The sequence below is a fragment of the Cydia fagiglandana genome, chromosome 15 (assembly GCF_963556715.1).
Source record: "Cydia fagiglandana chromosome 15, ilCydFagi1.1, whole genome shotgun sequence".
NCBI lineage: Eukaryota > Metazoa > Arthropoda > Insecta > Lepidoptera > Tortricidae > Cydia > Cydia fagiglandana.
The window spans coordinates 18,092,198-18,113,494 of record NC_085946.1 but is presented as its reverse complement, the minus strand read 5'-3'; the positions used below and the strand labels follow the sequence as shown (position 1 = coordinate 18,113,494).

Below are 21,297 nucleotides of genomic sequence, written 5' to 3'. Positions count from 1 at the left end.
ATTGTTTTATTTTATTTATTTATTAAAAGTTTGAGAGACATGAGCATGATCTTGTCGACTTTGACATAAAAAGACAGATTTATTTTAAAAGTATTAGTACCTATCACAACACAAAGTAAAAGCTGTTTTTGATTATATCACAATGAACAACACGTATAAATAAAAAGAAATAAAACGAAATATTAATCCATCATATAATACTCGTGTATTATCTATTAGTTGACTTGTATTACACACAGCAAAAAAAATACATACCTACATTAAAGTACATAGTATTTGTCAGTTCTTTTACATGTGTTTATTTCACTTCTTTTATACCAGAAGCGAAAAAACACATGAATTAAACTGATATTAATCTTCAGCTTTTTTTTACACAATCATATTAAAGTCATGCCACCACATCATGCTGTTTTTTTTTATTTATGGGTCACACACATTTCATATCACTCCTGTAAGGGTGCAGTTCAAAAATGCTATTAATGTCTACAGGAAAGACGCGATCGTAAGGCCACAATAATGTTCGAGTATGTGTATGACCCTTATTTGGGTTTCTATTGTTTCCCAAAAAGTTTTAAGTCATAATGTATTGTTTATCCGCATTTTCATTAATCATAATTTGTTTGGTGCAGAAACGCAAAATTTTCAGGATTGATATAAAACAAAACAAACCTATAGGATAACCTTACGAAAATCCTGAAAAGTTAACGATATTGTGAATAAAAATATTGTTATCATTTGTTATTTCAGCTTTAGGACTAATGATAATATGACAAACATTACATTGTAACTTAAAATTTTATGTGAAACAAAGGGACCCCCCCCTTATTTCTTCTCCAGTGAATTAGGCAGTTAACCATCACTCGGTTCTCCAGTCGGATTCATAGTAATCATTGACAAGTTTCCTTCGGTCGCCTGAAGGCCAGGATGTCATCAAAACCCAGGTCCGGCAGATCATAGTAAGCAATAACGCATACATAACTGAAATAAAAAAAACAGATTAAAATAACATTTATTACATTAAATACGTTGAATGTTGGTAATGTGGTGGGAGTATAAGGAATCTAATTAATAAATGAATATTCTTTATTTCAAACCAGGTCCATACAAAATTAAAAAAAAATAAGTAAAATTAAGATTAAATTAAATTTAATTATAACATTAATACATTACATGTGTTAGTAGCAGTATGACAACATTAATTAATCTTTCTACAACTAAAGTTAGTACCTTTAAACGAGCAGTTTTTGTTTATTTATATATATGTATATATTTCGGGGATCTCGGAAGCGGCTCTAACGATTTCGATGAAATTTGCTATATGGGGGTTTTAGGGGCTGAAAATCGGGGCATTTTAGAATTTTTACATGTTTTTTGAACAAAGCTCGGTCTCCCAGATATTTACCATAATAACAGAATCAAATTTAATAAATCAGAATTTAAGGAATAAATAAATAAACTAAAATATACTAAAATTTAAGCAACGTCAGCATAGCAAGTCCACCCAACGTTCGTCGTCTAGTTACCAAAACTTCCCAGTTTGCTGGTTTCATGCCAAATTTGGCAAGAATGCAACCAGATGCGACAAACCATGCGGTATTCCGTATTTTGTATTATTTTGTAGTTTAAAATAAAGAAATTCTTAATTTAAACAAACATGAAAATTTTACTGCGACAAACTACTCATCTACAGCGATTTACAGAGTGTTTTTTAAGTTGAACATAATGACGAAATCCAAATCGATTGAAGATATAGAGGAAAAATGTCTTTGGTTGGAGGAAAAAACTATTCACACAGTCAAATTTTTGTTCAAGTGTGAGTTACCTATAGTCCCCACGCTAGCCCAATGCGGATTGGGGACTTCACATACACCTTTAAATTTCTTCGCAGATGTAGGTGCAGATGTTGGGCTAGCGTGGGTAGCGTATTAGCCCAAACCCTCTCGCGCATGAGAGGAGGCCTATGCCCAGCAGTGGGACGTATATAGGCTGAATTATTATTATTTGTATGTCTTTTCCATATCTCGGGACCATGGGGTCCCGGACCTTTCGGAGGTGTACGTGGGGCCGAAGCCAACAGCGCAGAGGCCCTTTAAGACACTTTAATCTAAAAGCAAGGGATACACGTGGCGGATACCATCCCCGAACGCACAATGTGATACATCCGGAGATGGTCCCCGCCAGGTGCAAAGACTATTGCAGTGCAGCACTTTTGTGCTGCGATGGGAACTAAGGTCATGGGCTATAGATTTGAAAGTTGGATGGACTGGATAATGGGCTATGGGAGAGACTAGCGGACACCTGCCGTGACAATCAGTCTCGAAATTGTATAAGACAGGTGGTGACTCGCCAACTCATTGAGTGGGCCCCGCAATGGCCGCACGCACAGTGCGACAACAGGGCAACACTTTGGAGTGGCTGTGAGGTTGTCGAGAGGTGAGTCTGCGGTAGCCAGATCCCGGTAATCCGTTCAGCAGGCCGCCGGCGTTATGACATTTTACACTTCCAACCTGGAGCATAGGTCCCGCTCTTGCGACTCCACTCTGGCCGGCCAATCAAGGCAAGCACAGAGGCGAGGGCCAGATGACAGGGCCCTCTGGAATAGGGGTCCGCGGTGTCGCCCCACTCACCGTCAGCTCGCCACAAGCTGCCCCCGCGGGCTTATTATTATTCTCTTTATTTATTTATCGTCTTAGGTTAGGTATTTTTATAATATGAATATAAAAGTAAAATATAAAAACACTTACAAAACAATAAAAATACATATAAACACATTATAAAAAACATAACCTAGGGTGCCGCCAGCAGCGGGGCAAGGCCCAAGCTACCGGTGGTCAGGGCTGCAGAGAGAGGAACCGACGTACTATCCGCGCCGTGTCCAAGATCACCGCCTTCTGCATCTGTCCCTTGATCCAACCACCTAGCGAGAGTCTCTCGAGATGTTGGTCGAGACTCTTCGCTATTAAACCGTTCACTGAAACGACTATCGGGACAATGATCGTCGAAATATTATTATTATTAGTGAGTTACCTAAAATGTTATTCTTTTATTAATGTGAATCAATTCTGTTTCATGCGGTAATCGTTTTTTGTATCGTAGACAATGTACTCGTAATAACAGAAGTTAGTGAAGAGTTAAATTAGATACTTCTTAATACGCGAGGTGTTCAAAATGATGGTGACGGTGAAGAATTGATCATTATCAGGGTACTTACCGCACATCCCAACAGTAGCATAGATAACGGGCTCATAATATTCATAGAAAACTTCTCGTAATTTCTTCTCTATTCCCAAATATTTCTGTTGATGGATGAGCACTAGTACGCAGAATATTAAAATTACTACGATGACTCCAAAGATGCAGTAGGCTAGTATGAAGCACGGCTTTTTCTAGAATATAAATATGTTCATTTTAATTAATCGTATGACCACACAATAAATTTGAGTCGCTTAAAATATTAGTATGAAGCTAACGAAAAAAGAAGGTTAAGATTTTAAATATTTTTCAGAAAGATTTTAGGAGTGACCCTAAATGCAAACGGACACTTAAAAGCCTGTGCGCACCGGCTGCGTGTAATACAAAGGACCTTATGAGAGACGGCACACCGCTTGCGTGACGTGTGCGTGCACGGCTCAAGCATTTTAGCGAACGCACACGTGCATGTTTGTTAACACACACGCAGCCAGTGTGCTCTTAATTATTTCTTAATTATTTGTGCTGTAACTTACCTACTATTGTATAGACTGTACAAAATATATATCTATACTGTACGGCTTTGGACAGAGTAGTATGGCGGTCTTCAATTGGTATCGGACGCCAAGATCCACTTCGGGTCGTTGCGCCACAGCAGTAAGTAAGTAACTACTTATACTTATGCAAAAAAATAGATATTTACCCGGTTGATGCCAAGATACAGCAACACGGCGAACACCAAGGACACAATGGCAAGGAAGTTAGTGCCGACACACGCGGCCCACATGAACGTGTCAATCTTGTCGGTGTGGGTGATCGTTTCGTACACGTACATGGCCAGCACATTCAGGCATATTAGGACTCCGATGCTGGCCGAAATCTGGAACGGTAAGTCATGAAAACAAACGACGTTTTGATACGACCTTGGCGATCGCTTTGGTGATTAGCGCGAATATCAGCGTAAAGGGGCCCAATGAATACCAGTACGGTATCGGCCTGTAAACGCAAAATTTGACAGCTCCGAACAACTGACGCGCTGATATCGTCCGGCAAAGTGGTAATCTGTGGGCCCCTTAAGCATTATTCTAGGTCGTATTAAGATCAAAACCGGGTATTATACCTCCTAATTAAAGTGATATTTTTGTGATCTAGGACAGAGTGATTTCACAGTGGTTTTACTCTGCCAAATGCGGAGGTACCTAATAACTTTACGATATAAGGTAAGAAAATATTACCAAATTAGTGGCTAAACATAGTTCATAAAAAAATAAATGCACAAAGTTGGATTTTAAGGGGATCTAGTGATTTCTTTAATAATATGTTTTGTTTATGCCACTCATAAATATCTATAGTTAAACAATTATTGATAGTTGATGTTCTAACAGAAAAAAGCCATTACAATAGGGCAGAAAGTCAATTGAATTCATGATTTTAACTAAAAGAAGAAGCGGAAACAATCATTGTAAACTGACGGCTGGATTTCCCCCAGAAATCTCAAGACCGGCTTTCAAGACCCAATGCTGCGCACAAACCATATTAAATGCACCTTTTTCCTCAGGCGCAAGTTGCGCAACGCATCATGCATTCAACGAACTGCAACTCCGTAGTACCATAGAATTTAGTGTTCACTATTGAACAAATTAATCATTTTATTAACCTCGTAAGGCACAATATACGTTTTAATCTAATTATGTAGAAGTTTTCACAAACAAATGAAGAAGCGTTCGTTTTCTCAAACAAACAAAATGCATAACATATGCACAAAATGCATATGGTTGACTGGTAGAGAATGGCTTTAGGCATTAAGTCCGCCATTTGTACATTTTATTTGTATTTTGTGCAATAAAGTTTAAATAAATAAATAACAATAGGAAAATATTGTATGGGGGAACTTACGAAGTCAAATTACCTAAGTCAATCTGTGTAAGAATGTCCTATAATATTTATTTATTTATTTAAATGTAGTTATTAATAGTATTTAGTTATTAATGATTAAGCCATAATTAGAGAGGTATACTATCTAGCATATAGAGGTTTCACACCATGGTGCCTTATATCTAATTTAGTTTATAAGTAACTTAGTTAATAAATATAGGTAATAACAACATATAAGTAAAATAACTTACAACGTTCAGGAATGCGAAGATTGTTGTGCCTGTCATCATCCACGAGTGTCTGGAAGGGTGATATAATCATACAATTAATTGCCTACGTGTATGTTACAATTTTGACATGCATCGCTGTCATTCAGTTGAGGGACAAGTTTTAACATTTTCTGTAACGTAACAAGTGAAGTATTTGACACAAAATAAAATTCTACATAGATAACACTATTATAGATATCATAATTCTACATAAGAGGAGCATTCCACGAAATTGTCTACCGTTGTCACGTACAAACGCGAAGTTTCTGAAGATTTAAAGATATAAGAGTTTCCTTTTCTATGACAAATGGTCAAAAATATGCACAGAAAAATAATCGCCTGCTTTAAATGCCGAGAAAAAAGTCGCAACACGGGAAATAAAATGCGTTTGTACGGGACAGCCCGTGGAATGCTCCAAGATAAAATTAAACACAACACTGCAAACTTGGCTTAAGAGTTAGATGCAATACCAAGTAGTACCTGCCTATCAATTAATAGGTAAGTTCCTAGTTTAAAATCAAGGCAAATAAAAAACGAATTAAGTAGGCAGTTTCTTTTTATAATTTCATATTAATGTAGGTAAATATTGAACGTAGATAAAAACCATCTAACAAAGATGTAATATAACCAAGGTTATGAAATTATATTTTTTTACCACTAACTACTACTAAGCGTATTTTTTCATTTTTTTCCAACATATAGGTACTATATCTTACTTAATAAACTTACTTTTCTCTCATTTCCACGGATTTCTTCAAACTAATATGCATTATCACAGTTAATCACGCAAATAAATAAACAACACACACAACCTCAACACTGATTTAAACTTTCACGATTATTAAACATTATCAAACTGCACAACGGGACTTAATCGCGTATTTAAGTTTTAAGATTTACCTCCGACGTTTCGAGGACGGCCGTCCTCGAAACGTCGGAGGTAAATCTTAAAACTTAAATACGCGATTAAGTCCCGTTGTGCAGTTTGATAACACACAACCTCAGTACAACAACACTAACCACAAACTAAAGCAACGTAATACGGACACGAGCAAAGGCCATTATGCGTAAGGTGTATCATTCACACTGACAGGCGTCTTCGAATTGTAATTATTATATCTGTTTCTGATATGATACTGATGTGTGTCCAAATTTTTCAACCAAAACATCACTCTTAACACTGACACATCAGTATCATATCGGAATCAGATCGAATAACTAAAACTCGAATTGGCTTCTCAGTTGAGAATTGTATTTCCATTGATAGCGATAGCGATCATATTTTTTACGTCGCCAGATTAACGTGACCTTGCGAGCCGTCATAACCAAGCTTGACTGGAGATCAGCTTATTTTGTTGTGCCTTAGACTTCGTATGTGTTTAGAATAGCAACATAATGATGGTGTTACGAAAATTGTTGTAATTCTAATTACCTTCCGTCACGCTCTGAATCTCTGAATTTACATTAGTTTTCTTTTTTCTTGGAGCACATATTAAAATAAATAGAAAGGTACATCTATTCTCTACATCTTGTATTGTACTGGACTGGACCGGACCATAGGTACGATACGGTAGGTACCTATATGGCAAAAAATATTCAGTTATGAATCTGTTCAATACATTGCAGGACGCTTCTCTTTCCGCACAAACTATAGGTACCTATTTACCTATTAACAAAGGTGCGTCAGAAGTGTTAACGTTTGACACAATCGACATTAAAAAAAAACTATTTTGTATAAAACTATGTACTTAATTAATCTGAATAGAATACAATGTATTATTATTTTCTTGATGGCTACCTTTATTTTGATATACCTACTACATACATATGTAAATTAATGTGCTTTAGTATATTAGTATAGTAATTATTTTGTTTAAAATTGTGTTTGTATGCAGATGCATAATTGCGAATTTATTTGAAATATCCCTCGCGTTTGTAATGTTCGATAATTGTTGCTGCGATAAATTAAGTACATATTATGTTTTTTTTTCACGAAATCATGCGATTGAATTGGAAAATCAATGTTCAAGCTAAATTATATTCTTTATATTATTCTCCTTACTCATATACTGAGATCCTTTGACACGAAATTGTGACAATCATGTAGGCAGTAGGCACTGCGTCCTATATTAGTTAGTTAAGTCATACTAATAATTAAGTGAATAATTAAATACGCCGTCTATTAAATTTTAAGCTTATACCGTTATACGCAATGTGTATTATGTGCACCGTCTTAGTAATGCTAATGACTTTATTACCCTACCGGAGCCCTACCGTAATATTGCTTATGGCAACTTTTACGGATAAGCATTGTAAAAACATTGTATTATTTTCTTTGTGCCCGTACCCGAATATTGTTAGGTTAATTTTAGGTAAGTAATAAAGTAATTATGTAGCTAGAATGGGATCACTTAAGCCATTTGCCATCTTGGAAACCGTTATGGGTCCTGTACCGCTATTCAGCCAACCCTACCTGTAAACTCCGGCCATCGGGATTGTGAGAGGGATTAGTTCTTACTTAGACGTCAACTTGACAAGTTATCTTGTAGCCATTGTCACAGGTCGAGCTCGATTTCATATCGCTCCCTACGTATTTGTAATTGTGTGTTAGTTTAGATCTTGAGTTGTTTTACTATAGACTGTATTTTATTTTATGTTATATTTATTGACCATGTGTAAACTTTAATTTCCATCCTGACACTTTTATACCAAACTGTCAAATTGATCCTGACGTGATTTCTATAAACGCCAGTATTGTTTGAGTAGAAGTGCTTTTAGTGGACTTATCGTGTGAAGTGACTTTTGTGGTGTACTTCTAAATATGGCTGTCAATAATTCGTACTATAATATGCTTCATTTGCCCGCGTTCATTCCTTGTGACCCTGCCCTGTGGTTCTCATTGATAGAGGCAATATTCAGCACTGCCGGCGTTGTCGACGACAGTAATAAATACCACCATGTGGTATGTTCGTTGCCACCACACGAAGCCATAGAAATGCGAGACATACTGCTCAACCCGTCAGAAGATAATAAGTACGTCACGCTTAAAACTGCAATCATTAAGAGGTTACTATCACAAGAGGCGATGGGTGACCGCAAGCCCTCTCAGTTTTTACTGCATCTCAAAATTCTTGCTGGCTCTGCGGTGCCAGATGCAGAGCTTCGTACGCTGTGGATAGAGCGGTTGCCGCGACCCATGCAGATGATCCTAGCTCTAGCTACGCAACCAGAGCAGACCCTGGAAAAGGTAGCCTATGTTGCGGATGTAATAGCCGACAACACGGTTCAGACGGCTACTATCGCGACAACGGAAGATCCAGTTAAAGTCTTACAACGTGAAATTGCCGCCTTAGAGCAACAATTGAAAGCTTTGTCCATCAACATAAGTGCGCGACGCAGGGGCAGGTCACGCTCGCGTTCGAGACAAAGATCTCGACCTCGCTCCAGGGATAACTCGGCAACACGTATGTGTTGGTACCATGGCAAATATGGCAGTAAGGCTCATAAATGTCTACCACCCTGCACATATTAATGGGCCGGCAAATCAGGAAACGCGAACGGGAGTAGAGGGAGGGGAGGAGATGAATGCCCAACAACAACGTCCCACTCACAACGAATATTCATCGTACCCAGAAAATCAGGAACTAGATTCTTATCATCTATCGTCACTGGACCGATATAAGCTACCCTATGTTATGAATGTTAATAATTTATGTTTAGCTTTGCTTCATTATTTTTAGTTTGTAATATTTTTACTCTTGTCATTGGAGTTTCTTACCATATGTGTTACTTTAAGTATTTCTTTTTTATCTTGTATCACTCCTCTTTTAATATCACCCATGTTTATATCGCTGTACGTGTTATTGTAATGTGTTAGATTACTTAGATTAATTATTTTATTATAAACTTTTTATTTAACCGCGGGTATACTTTAATTTCTACAATCCCATCACATTCATAGTAGTATCTCTACGTATACCAAACTGCCAAAGTGTATATTTTGTTTTCGAATAATGTACAACTATTCTAACTATGCATTACATAGGTACCTGCTTTAATCAGACTCAACGATCTTTGCAGAACATTAATACATGCAGGTTACCTAATAGAAGAAATGTATTATAAGGATTAGTTCACCTTTTTACATAGTAAAACCTTTTGTTACGGTTGTAGTTTTAATGTCTTGTGTAAAGTTTATTGGCTTAAGTATTGACCTTAAGAGCCAACAGGAGTGGTCATTTCTTCATACAAACGTACTCGACTGTTTCCTCCGTGGGTTTTGATGCTACAGCAATGATTTTTTCAACACAGATTAATATTGTCAATATCTCTGTCGGATCGTTTTGCTTTTTTGATATTTTTGTTTTTTAAGGCGCTAGAGCCCTTAAAAATGGCTAAAATGCCCTCATTGACTATGCCGCAATGAGAGGCGTAGTATTCAAAACTGATATCAATTAGCCAAAAAAGCAAAACGGTCCGACACAGATAATTTCATAATCATCTAGATTTCCAAATTTGGTTACGATGGGTTAATTTTTGGAGGAGGAAACAGTCGAGTACGAAACCTCGATTTTTTAGATTTTTACGCAGGATTTTTCGCCTTGTCCTTCCATTAGCGAGACAGGTATATTTAACTAAAATATTTAAAACTCAGCTCCTGTTTCGTCTTAAAATAATAAAAATTGGTATCTGCAGTTTCAATGCCGTCAAGCTTCGTTGACAGGACCGGTCAGTTGTCACAATGCGGGTCTGGATGGGGCGTCAGTGTGATCACCACCTGCCGTTAAATATGTACGACTGTACATATGTATGTATGCGATTTCATCGCACATAGGTACACAGCAGCAAAATATGTATAATGTAAGCATATGCATATGTGCAAAAGGCAAATTTTTCACCAAAAATAATGTGTATAATTTTATGTAGATCCTACATAAAATTCCTACTGTCCATAACTTTTCGAAATGCAACAGTCGTCGGATCAGTTTTTTTGAGTTTTTTGGATGATCTTAGGGGTCGTGTAACCAATGCGTTATAAGTTCATCACCAGAATGTGACCTAAATCAAAACTTACACTGATATTGATAAAAGTTCACGCTAAACATCATTGGTGTGACGTGTGACAAAGGCTTCGGTGACTCGGCCATGTAGAGCGAATGAGAGGCGATCGAGCGGTGAAAAGGGCTATAACCGCGAAAATCGAAGTTCGCGAATTGCGGGCATTTTTCTCTGTCACTCTAATTACGCCTTCATTGGAGTAAAAGAGAAAGATCCCCGCAATTTGCGAATTTCGGTTTTCGCGGTAGCCCCTAAGAGCTTATGAGTTGTGAGGGAAAACCGACAGCACGCCGCCCGGCCGACCTATTTCGGTATCCATGGGCGGATGTGGTGGATGCTGATCTGCGCGAGCTCCGGGTTGAAGACTGGCGAGAAACGGCACAGGACCGGGATCAGTGGCGACGGCGAGCAGTCGTGTTGGAGGCCAAGACACACTTTGGGTCGCTGCGCCAGAAGAGTAAGTAAGGTAAGACAGATGTCACCGGGGAAATCTTGAGAGACCCACTGCCCTATTCGAACTTTAAGATACATCAATTAATAGATCTCGAAACGATATGGATTAGATGTGTCAGTGTCAAAAGTGATGTTTTTGTTTGAAGAAACGTCACATTTAACACTGACATATTTACTAGTCCATATCTTTTCTAGATCTATTAACTGACGTATCTTAAAGTTGGAATCGGGCCGCCAGTCTGGGCCCATAAACGAGCATGATTCAGATTTAACAATATGTTACAGTTTTGATCTTATTATGATACAGTCTAGATCACTATCGGTGATTGGTGCATGAGAAATGAAGAAGTCGATCGGCAAGATCGTATCAAAACCACTTCACAATCATAACAAGTTATTAATCTTAATCGGCCTCCATGAATTCCTCTGCGTCATAATGTCGGCGAGCCGTTAGACTTTTACTTTTATTTGCCAGTAATAGGGGGTTTACCGGTGGAATAGGAAGTTATGAATACAACAGCCTTATTTTTAGCCTGCAATATATTTTTAGCGTTTGAAGATGTGATGTAATTTGAACCGAAACGAAAGTAAAATTCGCTTCACAACGAAAATTCGCTGCTAAATAGTAAATAATGTAATTTTTAACAACAATTTATATTTATTAAAATTCTGTTTCACGGAAAATACTAGCTATTAGTATCAATATACTACCTATAGAAAAATCACGAAAAGGCCAGGGGGTAAGTAAGGTTTCGTAAACCTTACTTACCTAATCTTGTACCTAGTCATTTTGGCGACGTTGTGAATACTGACCGTTAAAGTTTAAAATAAATTTATTCCGTAATAACTACCATATCTCGTGGGTTTAGAGTCAAATCACGGTAAAATAGCTAAAAAACACAGATAACATTATCAGCAGGTCAAAAAGGTCAGCGGCAGAGATAACTCTAATACTAATAAAATTCTGCTCAATTTTTTTTTAGTAAAGTATCTACTTTGTAGCAGTTTAATAGTAAATAAGATTGATCAAGGAAAAAACAGACTATTAAGACGAACCCGCCGCGATTCGTATCACTCGAAAACTCGTAATGACCCAGTAATATTGCATAATAACTACCAATAGGTGATAACCCGTTTGTCAGCCCTGTTGCATGGAATTAAGATTGAAGGTGGCAACCACTGGGACACTGTCCATCACTATGACATTCTGTAAGATGTGCCTACGGTGCGCCCCACCCGGTAATTGTGCTCCAACTGTAGTAGTAGTAAAACACTTTATTGAAAAGAATACAAAAAGAAACATAAAACTTGAAAAACACACATCATTTGTACAAAGGCGAACTTATCCCTTTCAGGGATCTCTTCTAGTTAATCGTTCAGCATTAAAACGATATGACCAAGCCATTTACGTATTACAACGAGACAGTAGTATGGTATTCTTACTCTACTTGAAATAAACGTACTGGGTGATATTGGGGTCGTGATTCTGAAGTCATAAACCATTAGGTCAATACTAAACTAAGGAAGTAACTAAAATATCGCGAAAAAAAATTAAAGACCTTGAGGTCCTTGAGAGCCCGAAGTAGGCGCAACCAGGGCTTGTTTTTTTTTCACGAGATCATATTGGTCCCATGTGAAACCTTCTTCGTTACGTATATGACCATATAAAATGGTCAGCCAATTTTAGACATTCGGGATCCCGATACCAAAATTGCGCAGGCTTTGAATGACATTTCAGTTTGTCATTTAATGGGCGTACGCTCCCCGATTGTATGAGAGCGCCTATTGAAATATCGGTCATATTCTAAGAAATCTAAGAATACTGAGCAATGAGGAAAACCTATGAGCTTATACTACAAACCGTTACACGTTAAGGAATAATTCCCCGTCTGCAGCCTTTTAAAAAATCATTTAATTATGCACCGTATTGTCGAGCAATAAATTCCAAATTCAAACTGCCTTTCCAATAGCTGTTACGACAATAATACTTATAGTATTCTGAACATTGTATCTCCCCTGAACCAGACACTTGATGATGTCATTTGGCGCCACTCGCCGAAATCGAGTGGAAGAGACAGACACAACAATAATAGCGCTGTCTCTTACGCCCCGTAATACTCGAATAATGTTTGCGAATATTTTAGTATCAACAACTGCAACAAGGCCAAATGTGTCAGTTGATCGGTTTTACTCATTGCTATTAGACGTGTAGTTTTTCAACTGTTTATATACTAGTTATTTACGAATAGTAAAATCAATATTTGAAGGGTTAACGATGGAATCAGAGTAAGTGTTGATTAATTAAGTACCTGTTTGATGTTTTTTTTTTAATTTTGACTTGAACTGGTTGCTTTCAAGCGGATCGTGCAAGGCTACTTTATTTTTATTTCGCACGCGTTCATAAGAAAGTTCAGCAAAAACATGGCCTCACGGAGGTTTGTGATACCAGGAACAAAGTTTATAAATGATTCTTTATGAATACAATTGTACCTATTGTAAGACCATTAAACTGTTCATAATATATGCCGACACGTGGAGCCACTTAAAGAGGTAGGCGTAGTAGTGAACTCAACTAATTTTAAATAAATTAGAATCAGATCTATTGATAGAATCGTATCTATTGTTAGGTGGGATTAAGATAGGATTTGTATATATTTTTTTACATTTCACTGATTCCTGTGAATTTTACGTCGCTTCGCGTGTCAAAAGTTGAATGTCCTATTTGTTTTTTAATTTGAAAAAAAAATAAACGTCAAACTTAAGCAGCTCTATGACTCTTGTTTATGGTAAATCGGTGCCTATGCAAAAACTGATGTTCAATAGAGTCTGGCTACTGAAATTTTACCCAAATGTTTGGCGGGAAATTCAAAAAATCTTGGGCTGGTCACACTTTGTGTAGTAGGAATTATAGTTTTGATACTAGAAAATATTTTTGATTTTCTGTGCACACGTAAGGTACCTAAAGGATATAAGTAAGTTGAATATACGTAGACGTGCACTCAAAGACAGCTCACATCATTTCTACAACTATGTAAAGTACAGTCAACGATAAACACATATGCTTACACTTTCTCACCATATACCATTGTCACAAGGCGAAAAATGAAATGTAGTGTAAATAAGACCTAGTTCGATAATACCATAATATTAATCCATCACCAAAAAATTTTAATAAGTACGAGTACATACTATGCCAAATTTCAACTCAAGGTCAAGTTCAACTTACTTGTCTTACTACATTTGCATTTTTCTTGCTTGCTTGGTTTGCTTACAGAAAAGACAGACGGCGAATAGGTATTTAAAACTACTAAGGTCCACTTGCACCATTCCACTAACCCGGGATTAACCGGTTAAACCTGGAGAGCCATGGTTTTCAGTACAATTTGACACTAGGTTAACGGTTTAACCGCTTAACTCCGAGTTAGTGGGATGGTGCAAGTGGGTCTAAGTTACAATTAATAATTTTGACTAAGATGAATATTTACACATTTAACTAACCATGACTAAGGGTCGGTTGCACCAAACCGTCTGTCACCGTTAAAGCGTTCACTAAATGTATTTGTATGGGAAATTTCATACTTCACTGCTGTTTGACGTTAATCAGTCTGTTAAATGTGGTTGGTGCAATTGGGCCTTATTCGCTGTAGTTAAAATCGGACTCTAAATATTCTGCTTCTAAGTAGTTATCAAAGTCGGACAGCAAATACTCCGGCTCCGAGTCCCCTCCTGTATATTGATCAGAACTGCTAGAAGACTCGTCATCACCGACGCTTATGACAAATCTTTTCATGTGAGCAGTTATGTTATCCTTTTGCATGTACTGATTTTCTATGTGGACAACATGATCAGTCATTTTTTTCCAATCGTTAGGGGTCACGCTTTCGAAGCAATCTCTAATAGTTCTTTCAAACTCTTGCGCAGATTGGGCTACATTTTTGCTGGCCACTTTTCGCTTAGCGATACTCCAAATCAGCTCTATGGGGTTCAAGAAACAGTGATATGGTGGCAGTCTTAGAACCTCGTGCCCATGAGTCCTGAGTATCTCATCTGCTTCGTAGATAGGCTCTTCTTTATGCTGTCCAATCAAACACAAGAGTTGTTCTTTGGTACAACGTTCACCAAACGGTATCGATTTCTCTATAAGCCAGTTTTGCAAATCTGCTTTTCGGGATTGTCGATTTGGCAGCTTATTAATTTGCACAGTGTGGTAACTAGCATTGTCTAAAACGACTACACTCGGTTCGTGCAAATTCGGCACCAATTTTTCCCGTAACCATTTGTTGAAGTTTGCCGCATTCATGTCATGATGATAGTCAGCTGCGATCGATTTAGTGCTGAATACTAGCAATGCATTGGGCACAAAGCCACTTTCAGAACCAGCATGCACAATGATATATCTTTTTCCTTGAGAAATTTTTTCAATCAAACCTGTTGTGGACGGGCCCTGCCAAGACTTTTTTGGTTTGTAATGTTGGTGAACATAAGTTTCGTCCAGATATATTATCGGTTTGCCTTCAGCACGTTTCAAAGCAATGGTTCTCAAGAAATGATGCCGCCAAGCTGCAATATCGTGCCGCTCAATTAGCTCTGAACGTTCATTCTTGTTCTGTTTAAATTCAAAACCGTTTGCCAACAATATTTGACGTAAAGTTTCTTTGCATCCAGTAAAATTAATCGATTCTTTTAAATCAGCCAAAAGGGTTCTGAGAGTAGGTACTTGTTTTCTGACCACATAATATTCATTAATTTTATTTTTGATGGCTTGAACATCGAAGCTATCCAAGTTTGATTTGGTAGCTTGATGAGGCCGCTTTTGCCCCGGAGTACTAAAGTCACCATTGTTTTGTTTGCCTTCATTTAGTATATTTTTCAAAGTTGAAACACAAAAACCTGTACGAAAAAAACTTTAATCAATAATATAATTTAATAATAATGGTAGACTCGCAAAATTGCAATCAATATGGTGGTAATTTCCATTTTGCGAGTTTCATACGTCTGTCTATGTGACCATTAAGTTACGTTACTTTAGGTTAGGTCAATGGTTAAGTTAAGTAGGTATACCTAAAGATTCCATCAACACGTTGGCCGCTCATATACACGTACACGGTGGGTAAAAAATAACTGCAGTCCCGGTGCCAGGGAGGTTTTAGGATTAATACTGAGCAACTTACCCTCTCATAGAAAATGGACCAGCCAAAATGTATACGAGTATTATGAAACAGCCAAATTTTTTTTCGCAATGCCTGGGTTGGTCCCATAGTAAAAAATGCTCAGTATAACCCCAAAACTTCCCTGTCAACGAGAATGCTAACTGCATTCTCGTTAACAGCCACACTGTATGGACATTGGACATGTTTCGAAACGTTAACGTTTATTTTATATTTTTATATCAACTTTAACTACTGACCAGTCACTCCACAGATTTCTTCTAAATATTGGTTTTCAGTAAATAACTCCTTACGTTCCAATGTTTTGATTTTGTTGATATTTTCCAGAATTTCTAATTTAACCGTTTCTTTACACACTTGTCCTGTTTATGAGATTCAGGCATTAATAAATTTACGTACTTAATCAAACTTATAGGCAAATTTTAGAACTAGTACCTACTTAAAGTATCAAAATATTAGAGCACCAACCTACTAAATTGCTTACGACTTGTAAACATTGCAGTTTTTCTTTATATAACGCTTCTTGGCGACTGCGTACATTACCGTAATTGTTTGCGAGTTTAAATAATAGGTTCCGGACCTCACTCGGTATAGTCATTATTAATATTCTTTCAAATAAACCGCTTATATACCGCGAACAATTTGAATGGATGACATAAATTGACAACAGACTTTTAGCTTTTTTAAAAATCATAGACAATTGGTGATACCACAAGGAAATATCAGTCAACAAAATTTGGCTAGCCAGACTCTACCTACGTACTTATTTCACAGGAATTGTGTTATAGGTCTCATTATTGGTGCCACGCCCATTATAGGGGTGTTTACTATACAGGCCGTGAAATTACGTCAAAGCTTGAGTCATTTTAAGCTTAGATATTTATTTACTTCATTGCACTTATCAAGGCGGACTTAATGCCTTAAGGCATTCTTTATCCATTTTTTAAACATGCGAGTCGATACGTCTGCGAGCGATATTCGAAAATTTATATTAAAGGAAAAAAATATTAAATGAATTATTTTTCAGTCACATGTAACAAAATTCATGACCTCAACAAACGTCAGCAATATTTCCAATATTATACAATATATACTTATAATACGATGCATGCGATTTGTGATATATTGGGGCATTTGATCGATCTGTCGGCGGCCGATCGTAAGATCAGGCATATCGTGAAATTCCTATTTAGATATATCGTGAAACGTGAAAATCTATGAGCGTTCCCTGAGTCGACGGAGCCCCGGTACGAGGGGCTCCTATTTCTAGGCAGTTTGCCCTACGGGCATTTGAAGCAACCTAACTAGGAACCTAAAGGTTCCTACCTATATATTGGTTTAATGTGACTATCGTCAAAACATTACACAGGAACATTTCGATCTGCCTGGCCACAGATCATATAATACTGCCTGGCCTATAACCGCGAACATCGAAGTTCGCAAATTGCAGGCATTTTTCTCTGTCACTGTAATTACGCCTTCATTGAAGTAAAAGAAAAAGATCCCCGCAATTTGCGAATTTCGGTTTTCGCGGTAGCCCCCTCTGATCTTACAATCGGCCGCCGACAGATCGAATGGCATTTGTTATAACAACGGCTGTAGAAGCCTCTGTTTATAAATTACTGTCCATTAGAAAAGATACAACTGACCATTCGGAAAACATAATACATCCTGGAAAAATCGAAGTATTAACATTGAATTGACATTATATTAATACTATGTGTAAGTGTATGTTCATTGCAATCATGTATGTACAACATTATAAGAAATATTAAATTACATAAATTATTACATTAATACTATTAGTACATCTATTTATGTATATTGTTACTTACAATTCTTAACGAAAGGCAACATGTTAAGTGAAGTGAAACTCCTAATGGAGACTAAAATAACGGAGTCCTGCGGGCTTAGCAAGGCTGTATCTATCACGCGATACGGTGATAATTATGTTGATAAAACGCCAGTCACCCTCGAATTTATCATCCTTACTATGGTTGCAGACGATATATGGCGTTATCTACATTTGACAGCGGTAGATGATAGAAGACAATTTGCATAACATGGTCGTTGGTTAACATGTGGATAATTTGACAGCTTGTCCCATTTTGACAGTTCAACTTAGATAATTTTAACTACGTTCTTCTTAGGTCACGATAAGCCTTGCCGTGAAAGCAAAAATAGTGAATAATCATATTTTAAGGTATAAAATACAGGTAAATATCAGTTTTTCTATGATTATATTGAGAGTTATTAGTTCCAATGTTCCGCTGTATATAATATTGTCAATATTTTCTTTGCAGGGAAGTCAAATTTTATTATTCCTACTCGCGGCTGCCGTTGAAGATAAAGAGCCTCGAAAAATCTCGTAAATAGCATTAAGAAACGCTTACAACCCTTTTGATATGCCGGACAAAGAGTTTCGGCGTATTTACAGAGTGCGTAAGAAGTGTGCAGTGCATTTAGCTACGAACTTAACGCCGAGCCTCAAAACGGTGATGGGTTACCTACCAAAACACCTCAAAAGGTAAAGCTATAAATTGCAGTGTTTCTCGTAAAGTTAATATGTATTCTATGCATAGACCTATTATATTTGAAATAATTATTGATTCTATGTAAAACAGATGTCTCAATGACAATGCTACTAAACTCTTCAATACTAGAGGTGCCTCATTATTAAAAGTAAAAGTTAGTATGTTCAGATATTTGTTTTACAATCTATAATAATAACATATATAATAACATATCACCTTTGTGTGTTTTTGTATCAACTTGTAGTAGGTTAGTTTGTAGATTTCATATGTTACTAGTCATTTTATATAAATAATATCTGAGAGACAGAGATTTGCTCGGAAAACATATAAAAACTAAAAAATGCGTGTTTTTCCAGAGATGAAACCTAGCTAGATTGGTTTTTCGCCCCCGAAAACCCCCATATGGCAAATTTCATCGAAATCGTTAGAGCCGTGTCCGATATCCCCGAAATATATATATATAGTAGTGTACCCTATGATGGGCGTGGAACCAGTAATGGGACAAAAAACCACAAATCCTGTAAAATAAGTGTCTAAAAGTAGTTTATAAACACTGCCTATATATTATCATAAATAAGAGTCCTAGAGCTGTTTCAGTTTGAATTTTTATTAAATTTGGTTGTTTTTTAAGAAATTGGCGTCAACCCAAAAGTGGTCGTGTCACTGAAAAAAAATACCACTACGAATTCTTAACAACTTCGCTAAGAGAGGTGAGTTAATTTATTAAATTTTAATTAATTAATACTTGATGAAAACTAAAATCTGTTTTGTTAATTGCATTTACCATGAGATAAGGTATACAACATACTATGTTGTGAGTCCACAGATGTAAAAAAAATAGTGGTATTTGGCCCAATCCCATTATAGGAGCTGTAAAACTGCATACCTCCTATAATGGGAAATTTACATAATGATGCTTGCCATGCCATTATTTCATGTTTAAACAATACAGAAGTAAAATGTAGTTACGAAATATGTCAACCAGGAGGTATGCTCGGACTTCGGATAAATTAATATCGTTTTTTAGTGTGGGTCAAATCTTGGTAGCCGAGTTTGAGCCACTTTCCCGTTTTCCGATTGAGTTGAAATTTTGTATTCGTAATTAAATATGCAAATCGGATGATAATGCAATATTATGATAACATGGACCAGATCTGATGACCTATTTCAATATTTTATACTGATAGAGCAGTGTCCATTACTGGGGGGCCCATTACTGGAGCTTTGGTGTCCATGACTGGAGAAAAATAGCATAGTTTTAATTTGTTAAGTATGTGGAAACTCATTGCAGTATCTTTGATACAACACGCCTGAAACATGAAAGACGGGTAGGACTTTCATCTTTCAATACGCTAAGCGGTAGACCATTCACATGTATTAGGGAAATATCACAAATACTCCAAATTCCCTCTTAAATGTCCCATGACTGGTGCTGTTACTATATATATATATATATATATATATATATACATATAAATAAATAAACAATAATTGCATGTTTAAAGGTATAAGATAACATATTATAAATACTGAAATACTATGAACTACAATAAGAGACTCAGAATATTACTAAAAAAAGCTCTTTAAAAATAATGAAGTTGACCATACATTAAAACAAAAAACCTCTATGAAAAAATCATTACATGAGACTAACTTTTCTCATCGCAAGACAAGGAATACTACTAAACTACCTAAAGCTGTGGAAGTCACTCACAAATATAAAAAAGTTATAAGTACCTACCGTAAAAGCATGGAGGTGATATATTATTGACCGGTACTGTAAGTAGGTACTTATTTGTTTTAGGTTCTAACAGTATACACTACACCAGCAGCACACCTACACCACCAGCAGCAGCAGTAGCTGCTGGTGTGTAGCAGTTACACCTGCTAGCTGATGGCAACTACCAACGCGGGACTAGTCAAGATCATGGCTTGTCCATTGGAGTACCACTGACTAGATTGTCCACACTACGGTAAGCCTGAACCTATCTCGAGCAGTTTGTAGATGCTGTAAACAGAAGGTAAGTATTAGACATAAAAAACTGTGACCTTCCACAAGGACTGTCTTAGTAACTTTAATTTTTTTGAATAAGTTTGAGTGCGGCTGTATTGTGTATTGAGATATGTGCCTACCTTTTGTTTGATAGTTATGTATGATAAGTAGTTATCTCTGGGATATATAATCTGGGAATGCAATACTTATTAGGTTTATATAAGGCACCCAGTTCTAATGTGCTGCATTGTATACATAACAACCAATGGATATTATTCCCGGCGATTATTTAGTATCTTGGGTGCACTAGACTGCACTCATGTGAAAATATTTCCTCCATGGCTGCCACATGAACCTACTTTGACTTATTTCCTTCTTTTTCTTCCAGAAAACTTCTCGTGGATCAAGGGAGAAATTAGGAATGGCGCTCCTAAGTGTTTCTAAGCATCATGCACAAAACCGGCGCTTAATAAATACATATTTCGCCTATTACTATGTTTTACTATCGCACAAATACCTAATTTAGGTACCTATATTATTTCTATACAAGTAGAGACTAGTAAACATTCAAGACGGACAATTTTCACACAGAACAGCATTCCCCGCATGCTTCAGTGTAGGTGTCATTTATTCTTATTTTTAATTTTAGCCTTATGCGTATAAAATTTGTCACTTTTATAGCTTCTAAATGTAAAATCCGACTGTCATATGCAGTATAGTACAATGAAAGCATAGGTAATAAATAGTTATTTGTTTTA

General features: G+C 36.8%; 3 protein-coding genes across 3 annotated transcripts in view; 2 read left to right on the top strand and 1 right to left on the bottom strand.

Annotated features, from left to right (window-relative positions):
- Positions 1–821: 821 nt before the first annotated feature.
- LOC134671139 (uncharacterized) lies at positions 822–6,379 on the bottom strand. The gene is made up of 6 exons (XM_063528908.1): positions 6,334–6,379; positions 6,063–6,145; positions 5,316–5,364; positions 3,893–4,069; positions 3,212–3,386; positions 822–978 (listed from the first exon to the last, which is right to left on the bottom strand). The coding sequence occupies exons 2-6, from the start codon at positions 6,101–6,103 to the stop codon at positions 857–859; spliced, it is 564 nt and encodes a 187-aa protein (XP_063384978.1). The 5' UTR covers positions 6,104–6,145; positions 6,334–6,379; the 3' UTR covers positions 822–856.
- A 1,775-nt stretch (positions 6,380–8,154) lies between these two features.
- On the top strand, positions 8,155–8,865 carry LOC134671620 (uncharacterized). Its single transcript, XM_063529479.1, has one exon. It carries the CDS (start codon positions 8,155–8,157, stop codon positions 8,863–8,865), a length of 711 nt encoding a protein of 236 aa, XP_063385549.1.
- A 4,163-nt stretch (positions 8,866–13,028) lies between these two features.
- LOC134671494 (uncharacterized) overlaps positions 13,029–21,297 on the top strand; it is a 43,220-nt gene continuing 34,951 nt past the window's right edge. Inside the window, exon 1 of the mRNA XM_063529361.1 lies at positions 13,029–13,130. Within this exon, the coding sequence (XP_063385431.1) occupies positions 13,120–13,130 (11 nt within the window). The 5' untranslated portion in view covers positions 13,029–13,119. The remainder of the gene's footprint in view (positions 13,131–21,297) is intronic.

Coding starts and splice junctions, on each gene's coding strand:
- LOC134671139 (XM_063528908.1), bottom strand. CDS start 6,103: ATGCATATTAGTTTGAAGAAATCCGTGGAAATGAGAGAAAA. Junction 5,365..6,062: donor TCCGTGGAAATGAGAGAAAA/GTAAGTTTATTA, acceptor TCACCCTTCCAG/ACACTCGTGGATGATGACAG. Junction 979..3,211: donor TGCTACTGTTGGGATGTGCG/GTAAGTACCCTG, acceptor TTTTTATTTCAG/TTATGTATGCGTTATTGCTT.
- LOC134671620 (XM_063529479.1), top strand. CDS start 8,155: ATGGCTGTCAATAATTCGTACTATAATATGCTTCATTTGCCCGCGTTC.